At 48.2% G+C, this 21,813-nt stretch overlaps 1 protein-coding gene across 1 annotated transcript in view; it reads right to left on the reverse strand.

Annotated features, from left to right (window-relative positions):
* Positions 1 to 21,813, reverse strand: part of UTP6 (UTP6 small subunit processome component) — a 47,411-nt gene that overhangs the window by 410 nt on the left and 25,188 nt on the right. Inside the window, exons 14-18 of the mRNA XM_085858099.1 lie at positions 4,861 to 5,037; positions 4,617 to 4,697; positions 4,288 to 4,397; positions 215 to 281; positions 2 to 74 (exon numbers count right to left, since the gene is read on the reverse strand). Coding sequence (XP_085714225.1) covers positions 2 to 74; positions 215 to 281; positions 4,288 to 4,397; positions 4,617 to 4,697; positions 4,861 to 5,037 — 508 coding nt within the window. The remainder of the gene's footprint in view (position 1; positions 75 to 214; positions 282 to 4,287; positions 4,398 to 4,616; positions 4,698 to 4,860; positions 5,038 to 21,813) is intronic.

The following is a 21,813-nucleotide window of genomic DNA, read 5'->3' on the forward strand; positions in this document are numbered from 1 at the left end:
CCTGGCTCTGTGGATCCAAACTGCTGCAGACATCGCTCATAACAGTCTCGCAGGAGATCAATGGAATTTCCACCCTGTGCAAATGCAAGTCAAACAATGTCTGGAACAATGAATCGCAATGGAGCTCATGTGAACAATAAAAATATGTTCCTTTATACGTAACGTTTAGATCGAAACTAGCATTTACGAAAGACAATAAAGTGATGATCAAAACCTGCTCCTTCTCAATATCCAACATGGTGTTGAAGAACTGCAAAGTGTTCGGCTGCAGCCCATGCAACCTGAAATGACAAGCAGGTGGAATGAGAGCTGTCCATCATCATGCCTCAAATAAGAAATTACCTCTTCAGCAATGAAAATTCACATTGAGGTTACGACAAAGGCATTGAGGAAATCTCCCCTCCCCCACCCACCCCCCGCCCCTCCCCCCTGTAATGGGACTTGGTTCATTTCCAGCTTGGTATTTTGGCAATTTTTCTTTTGCAAATATGCTGTTGCAATACAACCAAGCAGGCTGACGGTTTTAACTACATCTCAACTGGAGGCGTACAAGATCATTTGCTTCATCAGCTATGGCAGAAGAATGTCGTTACCTCCGTCACCAAAGGTTGATGGAGGTTATGTTTTCACCTCAATGTGGATGTCAATAAGTGGATTGAGGATATCTCAAAAAAATTATGGACATTTTCAGACGAAATGTGATGGACACGTGACAAGGACGAATTTATTCGATTTTGGTGAAGATTCAGATTCGGATCCGAATAGGGAATTTTTCAATTCGTTAAGTGTTTCTTCATCATTGAGAGATGGGGCAAAAAATTATAATATTACTGTCATGTCCAGGGGGTTTAAACCCTACCTGGATGGATGGCAAAGCTTCGCCCTTGAAGGCTACAACCGAGACTCAGAGATTAATGCGCATGCATTAACGGCGCGTAATGGCAGAGAGGTGATCCACCAAGGAGGAGCACAGCACAGGGGCACTGCACCATGACAGCACACGGCTACAGTTTCTTAAAAAGGAATACATTTAATGAAAATAAATGAATATATACAACGGCAATAATAATAATAATGAAGGAAATAAATCCTGCAGTCGAGACACATCTCTCACAGACAAAGGGAACACAAAATGAAGAAGAAAAAAAAAAAACCCTTTTTTAACCACTCCTGCACTGAGCTTGGCCCAGAGCTGATCCTTGTGGAACTAGAATTGAGGAGCTTCTCTCTTAGCGGGACGAACACACGCCAAGCAATCTGCGAGCAACACTCCACATTAAGGCTCAAAGCCCCAGTGAAACGGCTTTGTGTGCTCCGATCGTCCTCACCGACCCAACCAAGAGCAAAAGGCACGCCATTACCCTCTGTTCTCGCTTCTCCAAACAATTCGCCTCGTGCCTCCACTCTGATCATGGCTCTCCCAAAATGCGCAAGCCAACTCCTTCTTCCACTTAAAACACACAACCTGCCTTCCTTTTACTTCAATCATGCCGTATATCCTCCACCTCTGGGGCCTGGCCTGCACACATCAAACCAGGGAAGGTGGGGCTTCTGCTTGGCTAGCTTCTAATGTCACGGCCATCACTCGTCCCTCGGGGGCGTGACCGCTCGTCAACCTTTGAAGGCTGGGCTTTCTGCCCATTTGTTGTGGTTTCAGGGACGCGTTACCCACCTTTATTGCCGATCTTGAAAGAGAAAAAAATCAGAGGGGCATCACATCCTGGGGAACTTATTCTTACTCCTTAAGCTAATTAACATGGCACCACCTCTCGTGTAGTGACACGTAACACTTAAGCTCACATTGAGATGCCTTCGACTCGTCCATGGACCAAGCAACTCTACACAATGCTATATTCCCGATTAGATCCTTCCATCTATCCCCACAATCATAACGACATATATAGGGTAATTCCACCGTAACGGACGTAACATTCAGACAGAAGTTATCGGCAGTTCTCAAAAATATTTCATGAAGAACAAGGTTATCGTACCAAATGTATTAGTTTATTTTGTGCAGTAAACACAAAGGTGCCAGGAAATAGTAATTATATGAGATTAAGAATTTTAGCCTGAGTACTGTGGTATGATGAATCTTCGTAACGGACGTAACCGTCAAAATACCCGCTTCAGCACGATGATCGTTTTGCTCACAAATTTGTGTGAAGTGTTCTACGACAGAAGACTAAATCTGGTACAGCAGCTTGGTATAGGTACGTCATTGTATTCCCAGTATTTATTTGAGGAATTAATGATACCGAGTAGGCAGTGCTATGGCAAATGTAATGTAACGGACGTAACAACCAAGCGTAACGGACGTAACATCTCCAGACGTTTATTAATAAACGTACGGAGATGCCACCACAATGTATACAGACACTGCTTGATGAAGCTAATATTGCAAAAATTCAATTATTTCAATTCATGATCTGTCATATGGTATATAAGGTTTAATGGAAAATGTACTTTCAAAAAATAGCCACCAGGTAACTTTTCCCATGGAATTACTATATATATATATATATATATATATATATATATATATATATATATATATATATATATATATATATATATATATATATATATATATATATATATATATATATAAAAATAAATATGTACACATACTATGTTATATTACATATATATATGTATATATATATATATATATATATATATATATATATATATATATATATATATATATATATATATATATATATATATATATATATATATATATATACACACACATATACAAACATTGTTGATCAGGGTTCGCATCAACAAATGTTGATCAGGTTTTGTACCCCACACTCCTGACTCCAAATGTTGATCAGTCTGATGGATTCTAAAATCCCACCCCGATGTCAAATGTGGTGGTGGGGGCTCGAAAAATCCCACTTCGACCCAATTTGTTGGAGCCATGTTTCAAATCCCACACTCTTGACCACCAAATGTCACGGCCAAGGTTAACCCCACCCCCCCCACCCCCGACCCAAATTGTGGTGATGGGCGGTTAACACCGCCAGCCTCCGGACGGCCGAGCGGTTCCTTATTAATGAGGTGGACATGTTGATCCTCAGAGGTTACAACGCGTGCGGGAAGGGCAGGGCGCAATGGCGGACGGAGGGAGGCATGGGGAAGGGGGGTTTATACTCGAACCCCACTGCAAATACATGAATACATTTAATGAAAATATACCAATATTTACAAAGGACAATAATTCAAAAGGGTAATGACAATAATGGAATAATAAATCCGACAGTTGAGGCACCTCCTCATACAGACTCAAATACAGACAAAGGGAACACAAAATAAAAATAATAAAAACCCTCCTTTCGAGTATTCTTGTACTTAGCTTGGACTAGAGATGGTCCTTGTGGAACTTGGAATCGAGGCGCTCCCATTCGCATTTGCCGACGCACCCAAAATGGAACTTCTCTCGTCACGGGACAAATGCACGCGAGGAAATTTGCGAGCGGCACTCCACATTAAGGCTCAGAGCCCCAATGTAACTGCAAGATGAACCAACCTCAAGAGCCAAAGGCCAACGTCTTGCTTCACCATGCGAGGCAAATTGCCTCAACACGAATACAAAGGTTGTGTCGTCCTCCTTGGCGTGCACTCACCCTCCGCTCTCGCCTCTGCAATATCCGCAAATCCTTCCTCGTTGATCACGGCTCTCCAAAATGTGCCAGCCCTGAACGCCCACCTCCGATTCTCTTCCGAATCAACTCTGCCTCATGCGTTCCTCACAATGACCTCGTCTGTGCGCTCTGCCGATCTCTCGTCATATCCAGTATGATGCTTCCCCACATCCTCTCTAAAATGCACCACACTGACCTTCCTATCAATCACACCTATATCTCCTCCACCCCCAGGGTGTGGCCTGCTCGCACGAATCCCGGGAAGGCGGGGATTCTGCCTGCTCTGCTCGCTTCTGACGTCACACCCATCAATCATTCCTCAGGGGCATGACTTCACCTGTTGTCACCCTTTGAAGGCGGGGCTTTCTGCCTGCTTGGCACAGGGACGTGTTCCCCACCTTTATTGCCAATATTGAAATACAAAAACATAAGGAAAAAAAAAAATCACAGAGGGGTGATTACATACTGGGGAAGCTTATTCTTAAATCCGAGCTAATCAACACGACACCACCCCCTCATGTGGTGACATGTAACACTTAAGCTCACAGGTTCCCCATCTTCACAGAAGCATATCACATCTGGAGAAGCAGATCGGCACCAAGACAGAAGTCAGGTAAACAACCTAGAGTGTACAAACCTGCAAAACACACGGCGTGCCTTCTTGTATCCACCAATGCGATTGGCCCAAAAGAGGTATCGCTCTTTGGCATGGCTGCTCAGGGAGCGAGAGCTAGCAAGCACCGATTGCTGTGAAACAATATAACAATTACTTCCACATTATATGTCATACCAGTTACAAATGGTGATCAAGCTATATAAAAACAAATATAAGTTTGTCACAAAGGTTGCAAGAGTCGTTAAAATTAAAAAAAAAAAAAGAATACCCATATTCCCAGCAACCCCCCCCCCCCACCCCGCTTCCCCAAAAAAGGATTTTGGTCAAAATTAAAACGTTCGCAAACACACCTGATACATTTCCTCAGTTTCTTGGATGCTTTGCTTTTCCTCACTCCATTCCATCTGTATTGCCCACAAGGGCAGCACTTCCTATCATGACACCCCAGCAGTAAGTTCAGACAGTAAAACTTAATTGATCAGGCATCAGGCCTTTTCTAATTGACCATCAAGACTGTATTAACTCAATCATAATGGGAAACAGAGATAATGCAAAAGCAATTTCAAAGATAGTGTGCACATCCAGGTGTGTTACATTTTCTGGCAGATAAGCGAGACCTTCCTGGAAAGAAGACAGTGCTGCAGGTGGGTCGTCCCACAACAACTTCACCAAGCTGATCCAGGCATGTACGCACAGTGGGAACTTGTGCACCATTTCCCATGCTATCGTCTTTGCTTTGTCCAACATGTGGGCGTTTTGCAAAGTTTTCACCTGTGCAGCATAACAGCAGAGTGAGTGAAGGGAAACGGCAAACAGGATATAATTTATGACTTCCTCTCACACACACACACACACCCATCTGCATGCAAGCACTCTTACAAACTAGCTCTCACAATGACAGAATATGCTCTGCAATTACTAAAGCAAATGCAATCTCTTTCACTTGTCTTTCTTTCGTAAGGATTACATGGTCCTTTTGAGATTTCCATCACAGCAGTAAAGAAGCAATTTGGAATTGGTCCCAAAGTACAGGCAACAATCGCCTACACTTTCAGAAAGAGATCGGTGTTCCCCAATAACAGTCCGAGGTTTCTGCAATCACTCACGCCGTGGCCATAGGCCAGGAGCACGAGTGTTGTGATAATCCAGTCCATTTGTTGGCAGAATAGCTGGACAACAAGGCCAGCTAGAATAAAATTTTACAAAGACCCATATTGTGAAGGACTTGGACATATTCAACTTTGAGCTCACAAAGAAAATTAGGACAGCTGTACATTTACTCACACCGGGAGACATGACAGTAGAGCTTAGCGCTCTCTGGGGTAATATTTCACAAAGGGAAAAATGGTGCGAGTCAATACCTCCATCAAGTGCATTCTAGTTATCTTTAAACATCACCGAGCTATACCGAAATGGGGAAAAAGGGGGGAGGTAGGTTGCGATCATCTGGTAATTTTGCTGCAATTGTAATGACGTAACTTGAAAAATAAGGCTTGCTTTAACGCTTCATTTACGCACCGGAAGGGCACAAGGTAGAGCACATACCTCTGCCAAGTTGATTAATTTACGTTTCCCATCACACTAATACGCCAGATCTAGTTTCAGACATGAACCAAAATATAATCGGATTGTTCTCTTCACGTTACTAAATCATCCAACGAGTTTCATCCGAATCCGTCCACAACTTTTTGAGATATCATGCAATATATTAGTTTCAAAGTCAGGTCAGGTTCGATCTGTGACCTGCTACAGGTACCATGTAAACCTGTACTAACCTGTTCCATGGTCGGGTTGTCGGCGACTAAACCGTCTCCCCCGCCAGGTTTTCTGGTGAGGAGGGTGTTTGGATATGGACACCCAGCAGGATTAAAAACAAAACCTGTCAAAGGGCGGAGGAGCTCCTTGTGAGCCAACGGCCATCCATATCTAGTGCCCAACTGTGTCTGCGGACGTCCTCCTGCAGTTGGGTCACTTCTTATTAGGAGGTTGGTGGCAGGATTTGCACTCCGGCCACCGTAAAACCCTTCATTCCGCAAAACAATCTGAAAACCCACTCCGTGAGAGTACCTCCTGTGCAGCTTCCCTTCGCAGGGCAGCTCACCGGATGACGGGATTGGGGCAAAGCCTTCGGGACCCCCAATCTTTGATAGGAGGGAAACCACGGGGTAACAACCCTGGGTCAGATTGCGGGAGAGTGTGTCGGAGTGGTGCTGAGGTGTCGTCCACCAGACGGCGGTCTCCTTGGGTTAACCTGAGGCTGTCCCTTCGGGTGGGTGCCTGGAATGTCCTATCCCGAAGAGAGATGATCACCTGTCTCTGTTATCATCTGAGCTCAAGCGTTTGGACATCGGGATTGCAGCTCTCTCTGAGGTTCGGAGACCGGATTGCGGCGAGATAATGGTGGGTGGTTACACCTACTATTGGTCTGGTCGCTCTGATGGTTACCATACCCAAGGAGTTGCTGTAGCTGTGTCCAATAAGCTGACCCCAATGATAATTGAGGTAACACCGGTCAACGAGCGTATTATGAGATTAAGGATTCGTCACTCCTTAGGTGTCATTTCGAGTCTGTGGTTGATCAGTGCCTCAGACGAGATACACTTCTAGTCTTGGGGGATTTCAATGCATCGACTGGAACTGATAGGGATGGTTATGAGGTGTGTGTTGGTCCCCATGGGTCAGGAACTATGAACCAGAATAGCACTAAGTTCCTTGACTTTGCAAGAAGTCATGGACTTGGGGTGGCTGGTTCATGGTTTCAGCGCCAACAAGCTCATCGCTGGACTTGGGATTCCAACGCTGGCGGTGTGGCAAAGGAGATCGACCATGTCCTCTGACGGTCGTTGGAGGATGATCCAGAACTGCAGGGTCTACCGGAGTGCTCAGTTCCTCAATACTGACCACAGGCTTGTTGTAGCAACTCTAAAGCTGCACCTTAAATCCTGGAGAATGGTACCATCCCAGCCGAGGCTGGATGTTGCCAAGCTCAGGGATGAGAGAGTAGCTGAGGAGTTTGCGAACAGGCTGAGTGGACAATTGGGGGGTCTGGGTGCTTTGAGGGGTCCTGAAGAGTTGTGGAGCGCCTTCAAGACCACCGTCCTTGATGTTGCCGGTGGATGCCTTGGAGCTCACCGCAGGGCAAAGAAGAATTTTGTCTCTCAAGGGACACTGGATATCATTGACCAGAGTCGCAGGGCCAGGCTGAATGGCAGAGCTGAGCTGTTCAGGGAGCTGAGGCGTAAAACTGTACGTGCACTGAGGGTGGACAAGGAGGCCTATGTGCGAGGAATCTGTGAGGGGGTAGAGCATCACCTGTGGACAGGTGATTCTCGTCCCGCTTACAGGGGAATTCGCGCATTACGTTCATCCAAGCCCATCCCTCGGAGCACTACAGTTCGAGCAGAGAGTGGTAGGCTCTTGACAGAGGAGTCTGAAGTGAAGGCCCGCTGGGCCGGTTACTTTGAGCGGTTGTACCAGGCTGATCCCCCAACTGTCGAGTTGGACGTCAAGGGTGTTACAATCCCTGTTGCTGACCCTCGAATCAACTGTGGTCCACCTACGCTTGTGGAAACACGGGCTGCGGTGAACCAGGTGAAACGGGGCAAAGCTCCAGGGATCTGTGGCATCCATGCCGAACTTCTCAAGGCTGGTGGAAATGCTGCACTCGTGTCGTTGCATGGCAGTTTTGTGCTCTGCCTGGAACACAGGCATCATCCCAACTGACTGGAAGAGGGGCCTTGTTGTCCCTCTCTGGAAAGGGAAGGGTGATGTAATAACCCTGAAAGGCAGGTGTAATAACCCTGAAATTTATAAAAAGTGACATCTCTGGTTTTCCCCTTGTGGTCTTCATATGTATATATATATATATATATATATATATATATATATATATATATATATATATATATATATATATATATATATATATATATATATATATATATATATATATATATATATATATATATATATATATATATATATATATATATATATATATTGTTGTGGTTACCAAATTCGCAAACCACCATTCAGGTCCCTTAGGTGAGGTATCTCGGTAAGTGCATGTGTAGTTAGGCCCAAACCCGTTGTCTAGTGGGAATACATGTCATTTATGCGAGCTGTGACTCTTCAGGATAGCCGTTTTTCTTTTACTATCTTTATTTTGGACCAACCGCCATGATTACCATCACAACCACAACATCAACCACCAACCACAACACCGCTTCACCACAACTGCCACGACCTTCACGTCACACCTCGCAACAGTAGCATCGCCACCGTTCTTGCCCCGCTGTGGGTACCGGTGTTGGATTCGTGCAGAGCGCGCGTTGAACAGCGTGTACAAAATCACGGATTTTGTGCTTCAAAAACGGATCAAAAACGACACACGCCCACTTTTTGCCGTCCAATCGGTGAGCGAGGAGCGATTTGGCCCCGCCTCCAGAACGATCGATATATGCAAATTTGTGGATCAAAAAGCCTTCACGCCCACTTTTTCTCGGGCCAATGGGGAGCGAGGTGAAAGGTCAAAGGGAGGGGGTCAAAGGCGAAGCTACGGGGGGATAAAAGGACGGTGTTCGTCAGAACGAGAAGGAGTCGCAAACGAGAACGAGAAGGAGTCGGAAGGAGAGTCGCAAACGAGAACGAGGAGTCGAGAAGGAGTCGGAACGGAGGGGACGAGAGTGGAAGTCTGGAGCCCGAAGCCTGCAGTAACTGGAGAAGCTGAAGAGAGTCGAACGAGGAGAGCCCAAAGAAGAGTCCAGGGTGGAGAGTCCAGAGGCGGAGAGGCGGCCGCGGCGAAGGCAGACGAGGGGGTGCTCGCGACGGTGCCGGGAGCTGCACGCCCGAGGAAGGCCGGCAGCGCGACCTGGCCGAGGTGGAGACGCACACCAGGGATAATAAAGATCCTCTATACCCCGAGCATCAGCAACCCCCTCCTGTTCCCCCCCCGCGCTGAGATAGTGCGACCAAGGGGGCCCCTTTTCCCACCCCCTGCCTGACACTATCCGCGAGGCCCGCGGAGAGAGGCGCCATCGCCGCTCCGCGTCTCATCACCAGACGGGTAGGCGCGACCCGGTCTCGGCCTCAGGCCCGCCTCATCCTTGAGGGTATTTCTTTTCCTTGGTTTTGGGTATGTGTTGTCGGCGCCGTCTGTGAAGTAGAATTGTATAAGTGTTGCCGTGTGCTCGGTAGTCGGTATTAGCTCTGCACTGTGTTTTCACTTTTATATTTGCTTTTTGTGTAAATGGAAGTGTGTTTTCTTTTTTTTGTGTGCATTTGGTGGAATTGTATTTGTGTGCTTCCCGTGTGCCGCGAATAAATGTGCTTTATTGTTGAACTGTTCTCCCGCTTCGCTTCGTCTTTTCCTCCATTGAATCCTCATCTTGCTTCACGTAAAGGGTTGGTAGTGGGCTGAGTACGCCCGATAATTAATCGAACCGTCGAGGTCGACGATAACACCGCTCGGTTATTCTGATAGTACGGAACGGGTCGCTTAAGTGGCCCGTGTCCGAAGTCGACCTGCGGCGAGGTGCGATCGCCCGGTCTACCCTCCGCGTGGGTACTTAGGTAGGTCGAATTTGGCGAGCAACCCTATCCCACGCGGGGGCTGATTGGCTCGATCGCGGTGAGACCAAAAGGTCCACCCGTGACTGGTTCCCGGCGTTAGTCCGAGAGGGTCACGACTGGATTGTCCGTCCGGTGGGCGACGTGCCGCGATTCGAGTTACGTGGCCGTCAGCACGCCGGCGGGCGCGAAATCCGCAACACTGGTGTCAGGAGTGGGATACAAATTCATCGCCCTCCTCGCGGCACTGGTATCGGAGACAGGAAAACGGGCTCTCCTGTCTCCGGCTAAATTCACGGGAATCGGTCCAGGGGTGAGAAGCGACCCCCGATTCCCTCCAAATTACGAGCGAGCAAATTAACCCTTTACGAGAAGCAAGATGGCGTCTCAAGGCGAGCGGGAGCCGGGGGTATTAGAAATGTATATGTGTAATAATGTAGGATCCATGGTCCAGGATGGAATCCCCGAGCAGGAAATGTTGTTTGTGCAGGAACACGGACTCGCCCAACTGAACCCAGGGCCCGAGGTGGGTGCGGCAGCGGCCGCGGTGTATGACACCTCCCCCCCCCCCTCTCCACCAAAACCCTTCCCCAACCCTTGCCGAAACGGCTCAGCTGAGTGCATCCAACATGGCCCAGCTATGCGCCATGCTGGCGGCAATGAACGAAAAGATGAATGCGAAAATGATCGAAAAGATGGAAGCGAATATGAAAAACGAAATGAAAGGCATGAACGAACAAATGAACGAAAAGATGGATACAAATACAAATGAAGTGAAAACGACGATGGATGCGAATACACAGCAAATGAGGGAAGAGATGAAAAAGCTGCGGGGTGAGACGCAGAACATGGGCCGATGCCTGCAGGCGGGCATGAAGGCCGTGACAAAGGAAATAATAATAGTGGAGACAAGGGAGGTAAAGGGTGAAGAGTTGGCAGTGACGGTAGCCGGGAAGGGAACGATAGAGGAGAGACTGCACGGTGAGGACGGGGTAAAGTGACGCACACACACACAGAGGTAGTGGAGGATAATGGGGGTGAGCTGGCGGACTGGGTAGAGACCCAGTGCGAGCACCTGGATGGCCTCCTCCAGGAACGAGGGGAGGGAGTATGCCCCCTTGAGGGGAGTCACGACCAGGTGAGTTCGGTCGTGCTTTGCGAGGTTGAGGGGAGGAGTGCTGTGGACAGGTGCACGGAGAGCTTGGGGGGTGTAGAGGCCCCGGAGACCCTTGTGGGGACACAAATCCCCAGTGTGGTTGTCCCTGTGTGTGTGGTGCAAGGTGTGAGTGCGTCCCCGTGTGTGGAAGCGACCCCGTTTGCGAGTGGTGTGGTGGCGATGGAGCCAGAGTACGTGCTTCCCAGCACGCCGTGCGTGGGTGAGGCACCGTGTGTGAGTGAGGCCGTGTGTGTGAGTGAAACGGCCAGTATGAGTGAGGCACCACGTGTGAGTGGTGTGGTGGCGATTGTGCCGGTGTACGTGCTTCCCAGCACACGGTGTATGGATGAGGAACCGCGGTTGAGTGCCCCCGCGTGTATGAGTGAGGGACGTTGTGTGGAAGAGACCGCGTGTGTGAGTGTCGCCGTGTGTATGAGTGAGGTACCGCGGGTGAGTGCCCCCGCGTGTATGAGTGAGGCACGGTGTGTGGATGAGGAACAGCGGTTGAGTGCCCTCGCGTGCGTGGGTGAGGCACCGCGGGTGAGTGCCCCCGCGCGAGTGAATGGAGCACCACGTGTGAGTAGTATGGTTTGTGTGAGTAGTGAGGCACGCGTGAGTGAACGGCCGTATGCAAGGGAGACCGTGTGTGTGAGAGAGCGGTATGTGAGGGAGATGTCGGTTGGCATGCGGGAGCACGCAGCCGCGTCTCCCCGTGTGAATGTGATGGAGTGGACTGTGTGCGTCGTAACACGCAGGTATGCGTGTGTGGAATGGAGACGGAGACGGCGACAGAGGAGAGAAAGCCGAGTAGCGGCTGTAGTTGTTTCGGGGACCGTGCCGGGTTCGCCCAGCAGTGAGCACGCGGTTCGTGCTGTGCAACGCACGAGACCGCCACGTGCTCGCTTGCGAGAGTGAAGTCCCGGTCCGGAAACGCACGCGGTGGATTTGCCGATCCCGTGGACGGACAAAGTTTAGGTAGGTAAATGGATTTGGACCGGACGGGTTCTCCACGCGATCGTGTGTGTTAAGCTCCAAAGGGCAAAGCACATGTGTTCGCGTGGGAAACCCCTCGAGACGTGGGGCTTGTGTTTTTTTTTTGCGCACGGTGACGTCATGGCTGCACGTGTGGTTGAAATCCGGCAGGAGGGGTATCTCTGCCGGATGGCACCGTCCAAGGAGGGACGAGGAACACGTGCAGCTGCATGACGTCACGGGCAGGTGCAAAGTGCGCGAGCTCTGAGTTGCCGCGCAGGAGCTGCGCATGAAAAAAAAAAAAGGGCAAGCCTCACTTTCGGGTGCACAGGATTCCTGGGCGAGGGGTGGAAGACCCCCTTGACCCGGGGCACAGGATGGAAACTAGTTAGGGGGAAGGGTGAGCTTAGTTAGACCGACTCCATGGGGCAGGGGTAAGTCCTCATGGAGTCCGTGGAATGGATTAGGTAGAGGGATTTAGTGAGCTTTAGGTTGGGTAAATAATTTTTGGGACATTTGAGGACAGTGACAGACTTGTGAATGTGTAGTGGGGACGTAGCTTAGCTACGTAGTGTTAAAAGGAACGTGCTACTAGTTTAAGGGACGACGTGGGAGCACGAGTTAGTTAGGGGAGGTAGTTAGGAGGATGGCAGAGTTCAGTGGTGTGGTGTTGAAGAGTTGGTGAGTGAAGTGGAAGCATGTGCTTGGTGAGTGAGTGAGGCCAGCGGGTCTGTGTGTATGGAGCGAATGGGGAATGCATGGTGCGATGAGTGATTGGGGGGAGGAGTGACTCCCGCCCAAGGGACCCCGGGGTCAGTATAAAGTGAGTTAGGGGGTTAGTCAAATTGAAAAATGGAGGTCGTTTTGTTGTTGGTGGGAATGTAGGCTCGAGACCCATTTGGAGGGGTGCAGGAGCCCTGTTGACGGGCTTGGGAGCGTGGCTGCGAAAGGTGAGTATCGCTGAGTGGGTACCCCGGGCACCAGGCTAGTCGGCCGCGGTAGGCCATGGGCCCATGGGGGCCGGGATAGAGTAGTGGGCACGGGTGCGCCTGCTTGGTGCGGGGCCCGGGGCGCCATTAGCCGCGTGGGCAGTGTTGTGGGCACGGGTGACCCTCGGAAAGGGGCCCGGGAGGCCGGCCTGCCACGTGTGCGTTTCAGGGGAGGTGCCATGGGGGCACTCCCGGTGTTAGGGAGCTGGTAGGCTCGGAGGCAGTGTGGTGCCCGGGGTGCCATAGCGGGAGATTCGGCAGAGGTCGTGCCTGCCAAAGGGAGCCACGTGTCCCAGCCAGGAGACCGTGTGAGGGCACGGAGAGAAAATTGGGGGCGAGGCCCGAAATTGTAAGGACACCAACACAGGCGACGGGAATCTGGGTTGTTAGAACCAATAGTTTAAGCGAGAGGCGCTTGTTGAAAGCCCCGGGGTAGTTTAACAGTTAAATGGTTAGGGTAGATTAGGAGATGTACCCCTCCGCACCATCCATCCCCTCGCTGTCGTTGTGGGCCGCTGGACCCACTTTGGTTATAGATCGCCGAACTCTGGGGAGGCCATTCTGAGGCTTCGTTGGGCCTCGACACAGGACGTTAGCTCTCCCTTATTCCCCTCCGGGAAGGGAACGTAGGGGTTGGGAGTAGGCGAGGTGACAGAATAGGTTAGCCGAACAAGGACGATAAAGGGGGTTAGGGGACGATTTATAGTGGGGGAGTAAAAATAAAAAAAAAATAAAAATAAAATAAGTTGGGGCTAAATTGGGGTTTGACAAATTAAGGGAGTGGGTATGTACAGTGACAGGCAAAGGCGATAGGTTGGGAGGGAGACAGGTAGGTAGGTCCGAGCCCGCCCTCCAAGTGGCCAGCACCACCGCACTCCCTCCACCAACCTCCACTGAACGGCAAGAGCTGGCCAACTTCATCGGCTGGCCGTGTTTTGCTTCAAGGCGGAGGCCGGCCAACTTCATCGGCAGCTGTTGTTTTGCTGCAAGGCCTGTGCCATCGGCTGGCCGTGTTTGCTTCAAGGCCTGTGCCGGCCAGTTCATCTGCCCGCTATGTTTGCCTGCAGCGGCCTTCTTCTGCGGGCTGTGTTTGCCTGCTCACCTTTGCCATCCCATGCCCACTGCCCACGTTCACCAGCCCCGTTCAATTTTTGCTTTGCCCCCCCTGTTCATTTCCATGTGCGCCAGGATCCGCAAGGCAACAGTTTGCAAGCTGCAAGAACTGCCCTGTTGGCAGCTACAACACGGGCCTGCAGTGGCGGCCCGTGCACCGTGTTTGTGTCCATCCATCCATTCGTTGTGCTCATTGCGTGTGCCACTTGAGCTGGCACGGAGACTGCGTTGTGCAGCCCATGCACCGTTGTGGTTCACTGCGTTCAGTTCAAAAGGGAAGGCCTTGGACTGCGTGTGAGCAGCCAGCCACGTTCCCTGTCACCTGCATTGTTTTGAGCCAGAGACTGCATGCGGGCAGCCTGGCTCCCTGCTAACTGCTTTCTTTTTGCAGAGTTCATTGATCCTGGGCCATGGTTTAGTGTAAAATTTGTAAGTTAAGGTTAAGATGTACTGTACATATGAGTGCGCCCCCGGCATGTATGTCTTCGCGCCGGCAATTTTATTTAAGTCGTCCGTGTGAGTGAGTTTGTTTGGGTAGTTACGCAGCCCTCAGGTTATTTATTTTGGGGACACGAATACCATGAATGTCGCACTCAGGGATCCGTAGGTAAAATGTACTAGGGGAAAACTACACATGATGGCACACGAAAATTTGACGACTCGGGACGAGTCTGTAAAAAGGGAAGGGGGTAGTGTTGTGGTTACCAAATTCGCAAACCACCATTCAGGTCCCTTAGGTGAGGTATCTCGGTAAGTGCATGTGTAGTTAGGCCCAAACCCGTTGTCTAGTGGGAATACATGTCATTTATGCGAGCTGCGACTCTTCAGGATAGCCGTTTTTCTTTTACTATCTTTATTTTGGACCAACCGCCATGATTACCATCACAACCACAACATCAACCACCAACCACAACACCGCTTCACCACAACCGCCACGACCTTCACGTCACACCTCGCAACCGTAGCATCGCCACCGTTCTTGCCCCGCTGTGGGTACCGGTGTTGGATTCGTGCAGAGCGCGCGTTGAACAGCGTGTACAAAATCACGGATTTTGTGCTTCAAAAACGGATCAAAAACGACACACGCCCACTTTTTGCCGTCCAATCGGTGAGCGAGGGGCGATTTGGCCCCGCCTCCAGAACGATCGATATATGCAAATTTGTGGATCAAAAAGCCTTCACGCCCACTTTTTCTCGGGCCAATGGGGAGCGAGGTGAAAGGTCAAAGGGAGGGGGTCAAAGGCGAAGCTACGGGGGGATAAAAGGACGGTGTTCGTCAGAACGAGAAGGAGTCGCAAACGAGAACGAGAAGGAGTCGGAAGGAGAGTCGCAAACGAGAACGAGAAGGAGTCGAGAAGGAGTCGGAACGGAGGGGACGAGAGTGGAAGTCTGGAGCCCGAAGCCTGCAGTAACTGGAGAAGCTGAAGAGAGTCGAACGAGGAGAGCCCAAAGAAGAGTCCAGGGTGGAGAGTCCAGAGGCGGAGAGGCGGCCGCGGCGAAGGCAGACGAGGGGGTGCTCGCGACGGTGCCGGGAGCTGCACGCCCGAGGAAGGCCGGCAGCGCGACCTGGCCGAGGTGGAGACGCACACCAGGGATAATAAAGATCCTCTATACCCCGAGCATCAGCAACCCCCTCCTGTTCCCCCCCGCGCTGAGATAGTGCGACCAAGGGGGCCCCTTTTCCCACCCCCTGCCTGACACTGTCCGCGAGGCCCGCGGAGAGAGGCGCCATCGCCGCTCCGCGTCTCATCACCAGACGGGTAGGCGCGACCCGGTCTCGGCCTCAGGCCCGCCTCATCCTTGAGGGTATTTCTTTTCCTTGGTTTTGGGTATGTGTTGTCGGCGCCGTCTGTGAAGTAGAATTGTATAAGTGTTGCCGTGTGCTCGGTAGTCGGTATAAGCTCTGCACTGTGTTTTCACTTTTATATTTGCTTTTTGTGTAAATGGAAGTGTGTTTTCTTTTTTTTGTGTGCATTTGGTGGAATTGTATTTGTGTGCTTCCCGTGTGCCGCGAATAAATGTGCTTTATTGTTGAACTGTTCTCCCGCTTCGCTTCGTCTTTTCCTCCATTGAATCCTCATCTTGCTTCACGTAAAGGGTTGGTAGTGGGCTGAGTACGCCCGATATTAATCGAACCGTCGAGGTCGACGATAACACCGCTCGGTTATTCTGATAGTACGGAACGGGTCGCTAGTGGCCCGTGTCCGTCGACCTGCGGCGAGGTGCGATCGCCCCGGTCTACCCTCCGCGTGGGTACTTAGGTAGGTCGAATTTGGCGAGCAACCCTATCCCACGCGGGGGCTGATTGGCTCGATCGCGGTGAGACCAAAAGGTCCACCCGTGACTGGTTCCCGGCGTTAGTCCGAGAGGGTCACGACTGGATTGTCCGTCCGGTGGGCGACGTGCCGCGATTCGAGTTACGTGGCCGTCAGCACGCCGGCGGGCGCGAAATCCGCAACAATATATATATATATATATATATATACATGTGTATATATATACATGTGTATATATATACATGTGTATATATATACATGTGTATATATATACATGTGTATATATATACATGTGTATATATATACATGTGTATATATATACATGTGTATATATATACATGTGTATATATATACATGTGTATATATATACATGTGTATATATATACATGTGTATATATATACATGTGTATATATATACATGTGTATATATATACATGTGTATATATATACATGTGTATATATATACATGTGTATATATATACATGTGTATATATATACATGTGTATATATATACATGTGTATATATGTACATGTGTATATATGTACATGTGTATATATGTACATGTGTATATATGTACATGTGTATATATGTACATGTGTATATATGTACATGTGTATATATGTACATGTGTATATATGTACATGTGTATATATGTACATGTGTATATATGTACATGTGTATATATGTACATGTGTATATATGTACATGTGTATATATGTACATGTGTATATATGTACGTGTGTATATATGTACGTGTGTATATATGTACGTGTGTATATATGTACGTGTGTATATATGTACGTGTGTATATATGTACGTGTGTATATATGTACGTGTGTATATATGTACGTGTGTATATATGTACGTGTGTATATATGTACGTGTGTATATATGTACGTGTGTATATATGTACGTGTGTATATATGTACGTGTGTATATATGTACGTGTGTATATATGTACGTGTGTACGTGTACGTGTGTACGTGTACGTGTGTACGTGTGTACGTGTGTACGTGTGTACGTGTGTACGTGTGTACGTGTGTACGTGTGTACGTGTGTACGTGTGTACATGTGTACATGTGTACATGTGTACATGTGTACATGTGTACATGTGTACATGTGTACATGTGTACATGTGTACATGTGTACATGTGTACATGTGTACATGTGTACATGTGTACATGTGTACATGTGTACATGTGTACATGTGTACATGTGTACATGTATACATGTATACATGTATACATGTATACATGTATACATGTATACATGTATACATGTATACATGTATACATGTATACATGTATACATGTATACATGTATACATGTATACATGTATACATGTATGTATGTATACATGTATGCGTGTATACATGTATACATGTATACATGTATACATGTATACATGTATACATGTATACATGTATACATGTATACATGTATACATGTATACATGTATACATGTATACATGTATACATGTATACATGTATACATGTATACATGTATACATGTATACATGTATACATGTATACATGTATACATGTATACATGTATACATGTATACATGTATACATGTATACATGTATACATGTATACATGTATACATGTATACATGTATACATGTATACATGTATACATGTATACATGTATACATGTATACATGTATACATGTATACATGTATACATATATACATATATATATATATATATATACATATACATATATATATATATGTATATATATGTATATATATATAGCCTGGTGTGTTGGCGCAGTGGTTAGGGCAGCGGCTTGGGATCCAAAAGGTCCTGAGTTCAAGCCCCGTTGGGCCACTGAATTAATACACCAGAGGGTTGACTCAGCCTGTCATCCTTCCGAGGTCGGCGAAATGAGTACCAGTGTACTGGGCCGGTGTATACCCCGGTTAAAATAGGTGTACCATATCCCTGTGTCGTAAGAGGCGACCAGGGTTGCGTCAGGAAGGGCATCCGGCGTAAAACATGTGCCAAATCACTATGCGGATCGGATGATCCGCTGTGGCGACCCCTAACGGGAGCAGCCGAAAGGAGAAGAAGAAGAAGAAATATATATATATATACATATACATATATATATATATATATATATATATATATATATATATATATATATATATATATATATATATATATATATATATATATATATATATAATGTTGTGGTTGAGGACATTCGCAAACCACCATTCAGGTCCTGTAGGTGAGATATCTCTGTAAGTACATGTGTAGTTAGCCCCAAACCCGTTGTTTCGAGGGAATAAATGCGATTCATTCGGGCTGCGACCCTTTAAGATAGTTGTTTTTCTGTTCTATCCTTATTTTGAACCAACCACGTCTCAACCGCCATCACACAACAACCACCAACCGCAACGCCGCTTCACAGCAACAACGCCGCCAACAGCCACGACCTTTACCTTCACAGCACACCATCCCGCAACCATCGCATCACCGCCATTCCAAGCGTCACCGTGGCCAGGGACCGCCACTTTAGACCCTCCACCACCTTCGCCTCTCCTTCTGCGGCCATTCCCGCTCCGCTTGTGGGCACCGAGCGTCAGGCTGTCCTGGACTCGTACAGGGCGCGCGCCGAGCCGCGGGTACAAAGTGCGGCCTTTCCGAGGAGAAGTCGGATCAGGAATGATACACGCCCACTTCTGATCCATCCAATCAGCAAGCACGGGGCGGTTTGGCCCCGCCTCCAGGCGCGTCGGAGTAGAATCGATATATGCAAATTCGAGGATCAGGGGAGATTCACGCCCCTTTTTCTCCGTCCAATGGGCGAGCGTGGCTCCACCTCCGAGCTCGTTCTGATCCAGAAATTTGCATATGGGTTACCCTACACGACTATAAAGCCCCGAGCGTGGGGCGAATTCAGTGAGTGAGAGTTTTTCGGTCAAGGGAGTTGGAGAAGAGTCAAGGCGAGTTGGAGAAGTGTGGCAGCCGCAGAGTGTGGCAGCAGCAGTCAAGTCGGGTCTAGAGGAGAGTCAGTCTGTCGAGGTTCGGAGTCTGTCGGGGAGCTGCAGAGAGGGGAAGCCGGGAGCGCGGTCGAGGTCGCAGTGGAGTCGCTCGTCGCGGGACCCAAGCAAGCCAGCTATCCTCTTTCCCCAGAGCATCAACAATTCCCCCCTTCCCCCCCCCCCCCGCGCTGAGATAGTGCGAAAAGGGGGTCCCGTTCCCACCCCACTCCAAGCACTGCCAACGAAACCCGCGAAGAAGCGCGGAGTCGGGGCACCGCCACCAGATTTGCGGCTCATCACAAAACACGGGTAGGCTCCACCCGGTCTCACGGCCCACACGCCCCGTCTGCCCCCTTGTCGTTGAGGGTGGCCCTTTTCTTTTGCTTTTGAGTAAATGTGTTGTCGGCGCCGTCTGTAAAGTAAAACTGTGTAAGTGTTGCCGTGTGCTCGCGTAGTCGGTAGTAGATCTGCATTGTTTTGTTTCTTTTGTAACATCTGCTTTTGGTGCATAATTGTTGTAATTGTATATGTGTGCTTTCCGTGTGCCGCGGAATAAATGTGCCTTATGTTGAACTGTTTTTCCCGTTTCACTTCGTCTTTTCTTTAATTGAATCTCCATCTTGCTTCACGTAAAGGATTGGTAGTGGGCTTAATACGCCCGATAATTAATCGGAACCGTCAAGGTCGACGATAACACCGCTCGGTTATCCCGATAGTACGGAACGGGTCGCTTAAGTGGCCCGTGTCCGGAGTCGAGCTGCGGCGAGGTGCGATCGCCCGGTCTACCCTCCGTGTGGGTACTTAGGTAGGTCGAATTTGTCGAACAACCCTATCCCACGCGGGGGGCCGATTGGCACGATGGTGGTGAGGCCGAAAGGCCCACCCGTGACTAGTTCCCGGCGTTAGTCCGAGAGGGTCACAACAGAATTGTCCGTCCGGTGGGCGACGTGCCGCGATTCGAGTTACGTGGCCGCTCGCATGCCGGCGGGCGCGAATTCGCGACAATATATATATATTTATGTATATATACATATATATGTATATATGTATATATGTATATATATATATATATATATATATATATATATATATATATGTATATGTATATGTATATGTATATGTATATGTATATGTATATGTATATGTATATGTATATGTATATGTATATGTATATGTATATGTATATGTATATGTATATGTATATGTATATGTATATGTATATGTATATGTATATGTATATGTATATGTATATGTATATGTATATGTATATGTATATATATATATGTATATATATATATATATATATATATATATATATATATGTATATATGTATATATGTATATATGTGTATATATATATATATATATATATATACATATACATATACATATATATATATATAGTTACGGTTGTGGGGTAGATGGAATGACTTATTAAGGAAGTTTAGCATTGTGTAGGGTTGCTTGGTCCGTGGACGAGCAGAAGCATCTCGATGCAACTAAGTGAGGGAATCTGTGAGCTTCAGTGTTATGTGTCACCACAGGAGGGGTGGTGTGGTGTTAATTAGCCGAGGGAGTAAAAATAAGTTCCCCAGTATGTGGTTGCCCTTGGTGATGTTCCCTATGTTTTTTATATTGCAAGGTGTTGTAGTAATCAACAATAGACCTTTTCGAAGGGCTTTATTCTCACAAAACCCATACGCATATCTACAACAACATAAATATACATAGGGTAAGAATAACAAAATACAATAACTAGTACACATAATACTGAAGGCAAACACCACATACACATCACATAATGACGAAGTTAAACTCCATACTCTAATACCAATGACATTCCTCAGAGTACATTATTCCTAATATAGTATATAACATGCCAATACTGTTCCAGCATGACTTTCCACGGAGTACGTGGTATACGTCAACACCAGCCGTTGACCTTCATATCCAGTGCTGCCACATCCGCCCAATTACCGTTGCCGCCAATTACAGTACGGCACTTTATTATCACAACACAAGGCAGGCAGTAAAACGAGGAAACATGTCCCTGAAACGACAACAAAGAGGAAGCCCCGCCTTCCCGGGTTTGGGGCAAGCAGGCCACGCCCGAGGCGGAGGATATAGAGTGCAGAACGTTCCTACTGCATTGGACGAGAGAGGGGAGTGAGCGAAGGAGCAGGAGAGGATGGCGCACTGCGCATGGGGATTGTGGAAGGCTCTCGTATGGTTCAGCAGAACGCACACACACACACACACACACACACACACACACACACACACACACACACACACACACACACACACACACACACACACACACACACACACACACACACACACACACACACACACACACACACACACACACACACACACACACACGGTCAGTGTGAGAACCGCACGAGGCAGGTGGCACCTTTGAAAAGAGGAAGGCTGGGACATTTGGAGCCTTCGTGTGTGAATAGCTGCTTG

This window comes from Eptatretus burgeri, chromosome 15 (assembly GCF_056783735.1).
Source record: "Eptatretus burgeri isolate ZD-2024b chromosome 15, Ebu_testis_v1, whole genome shotgun sequence".
NCBI classification, from domain to species: domain Eukaryota; kingdom Metazoa; phylum Chordata; class Myxini; order Myxiniformes; family Myxinidae; genus Eptatretus; species Eptatretus burgeri.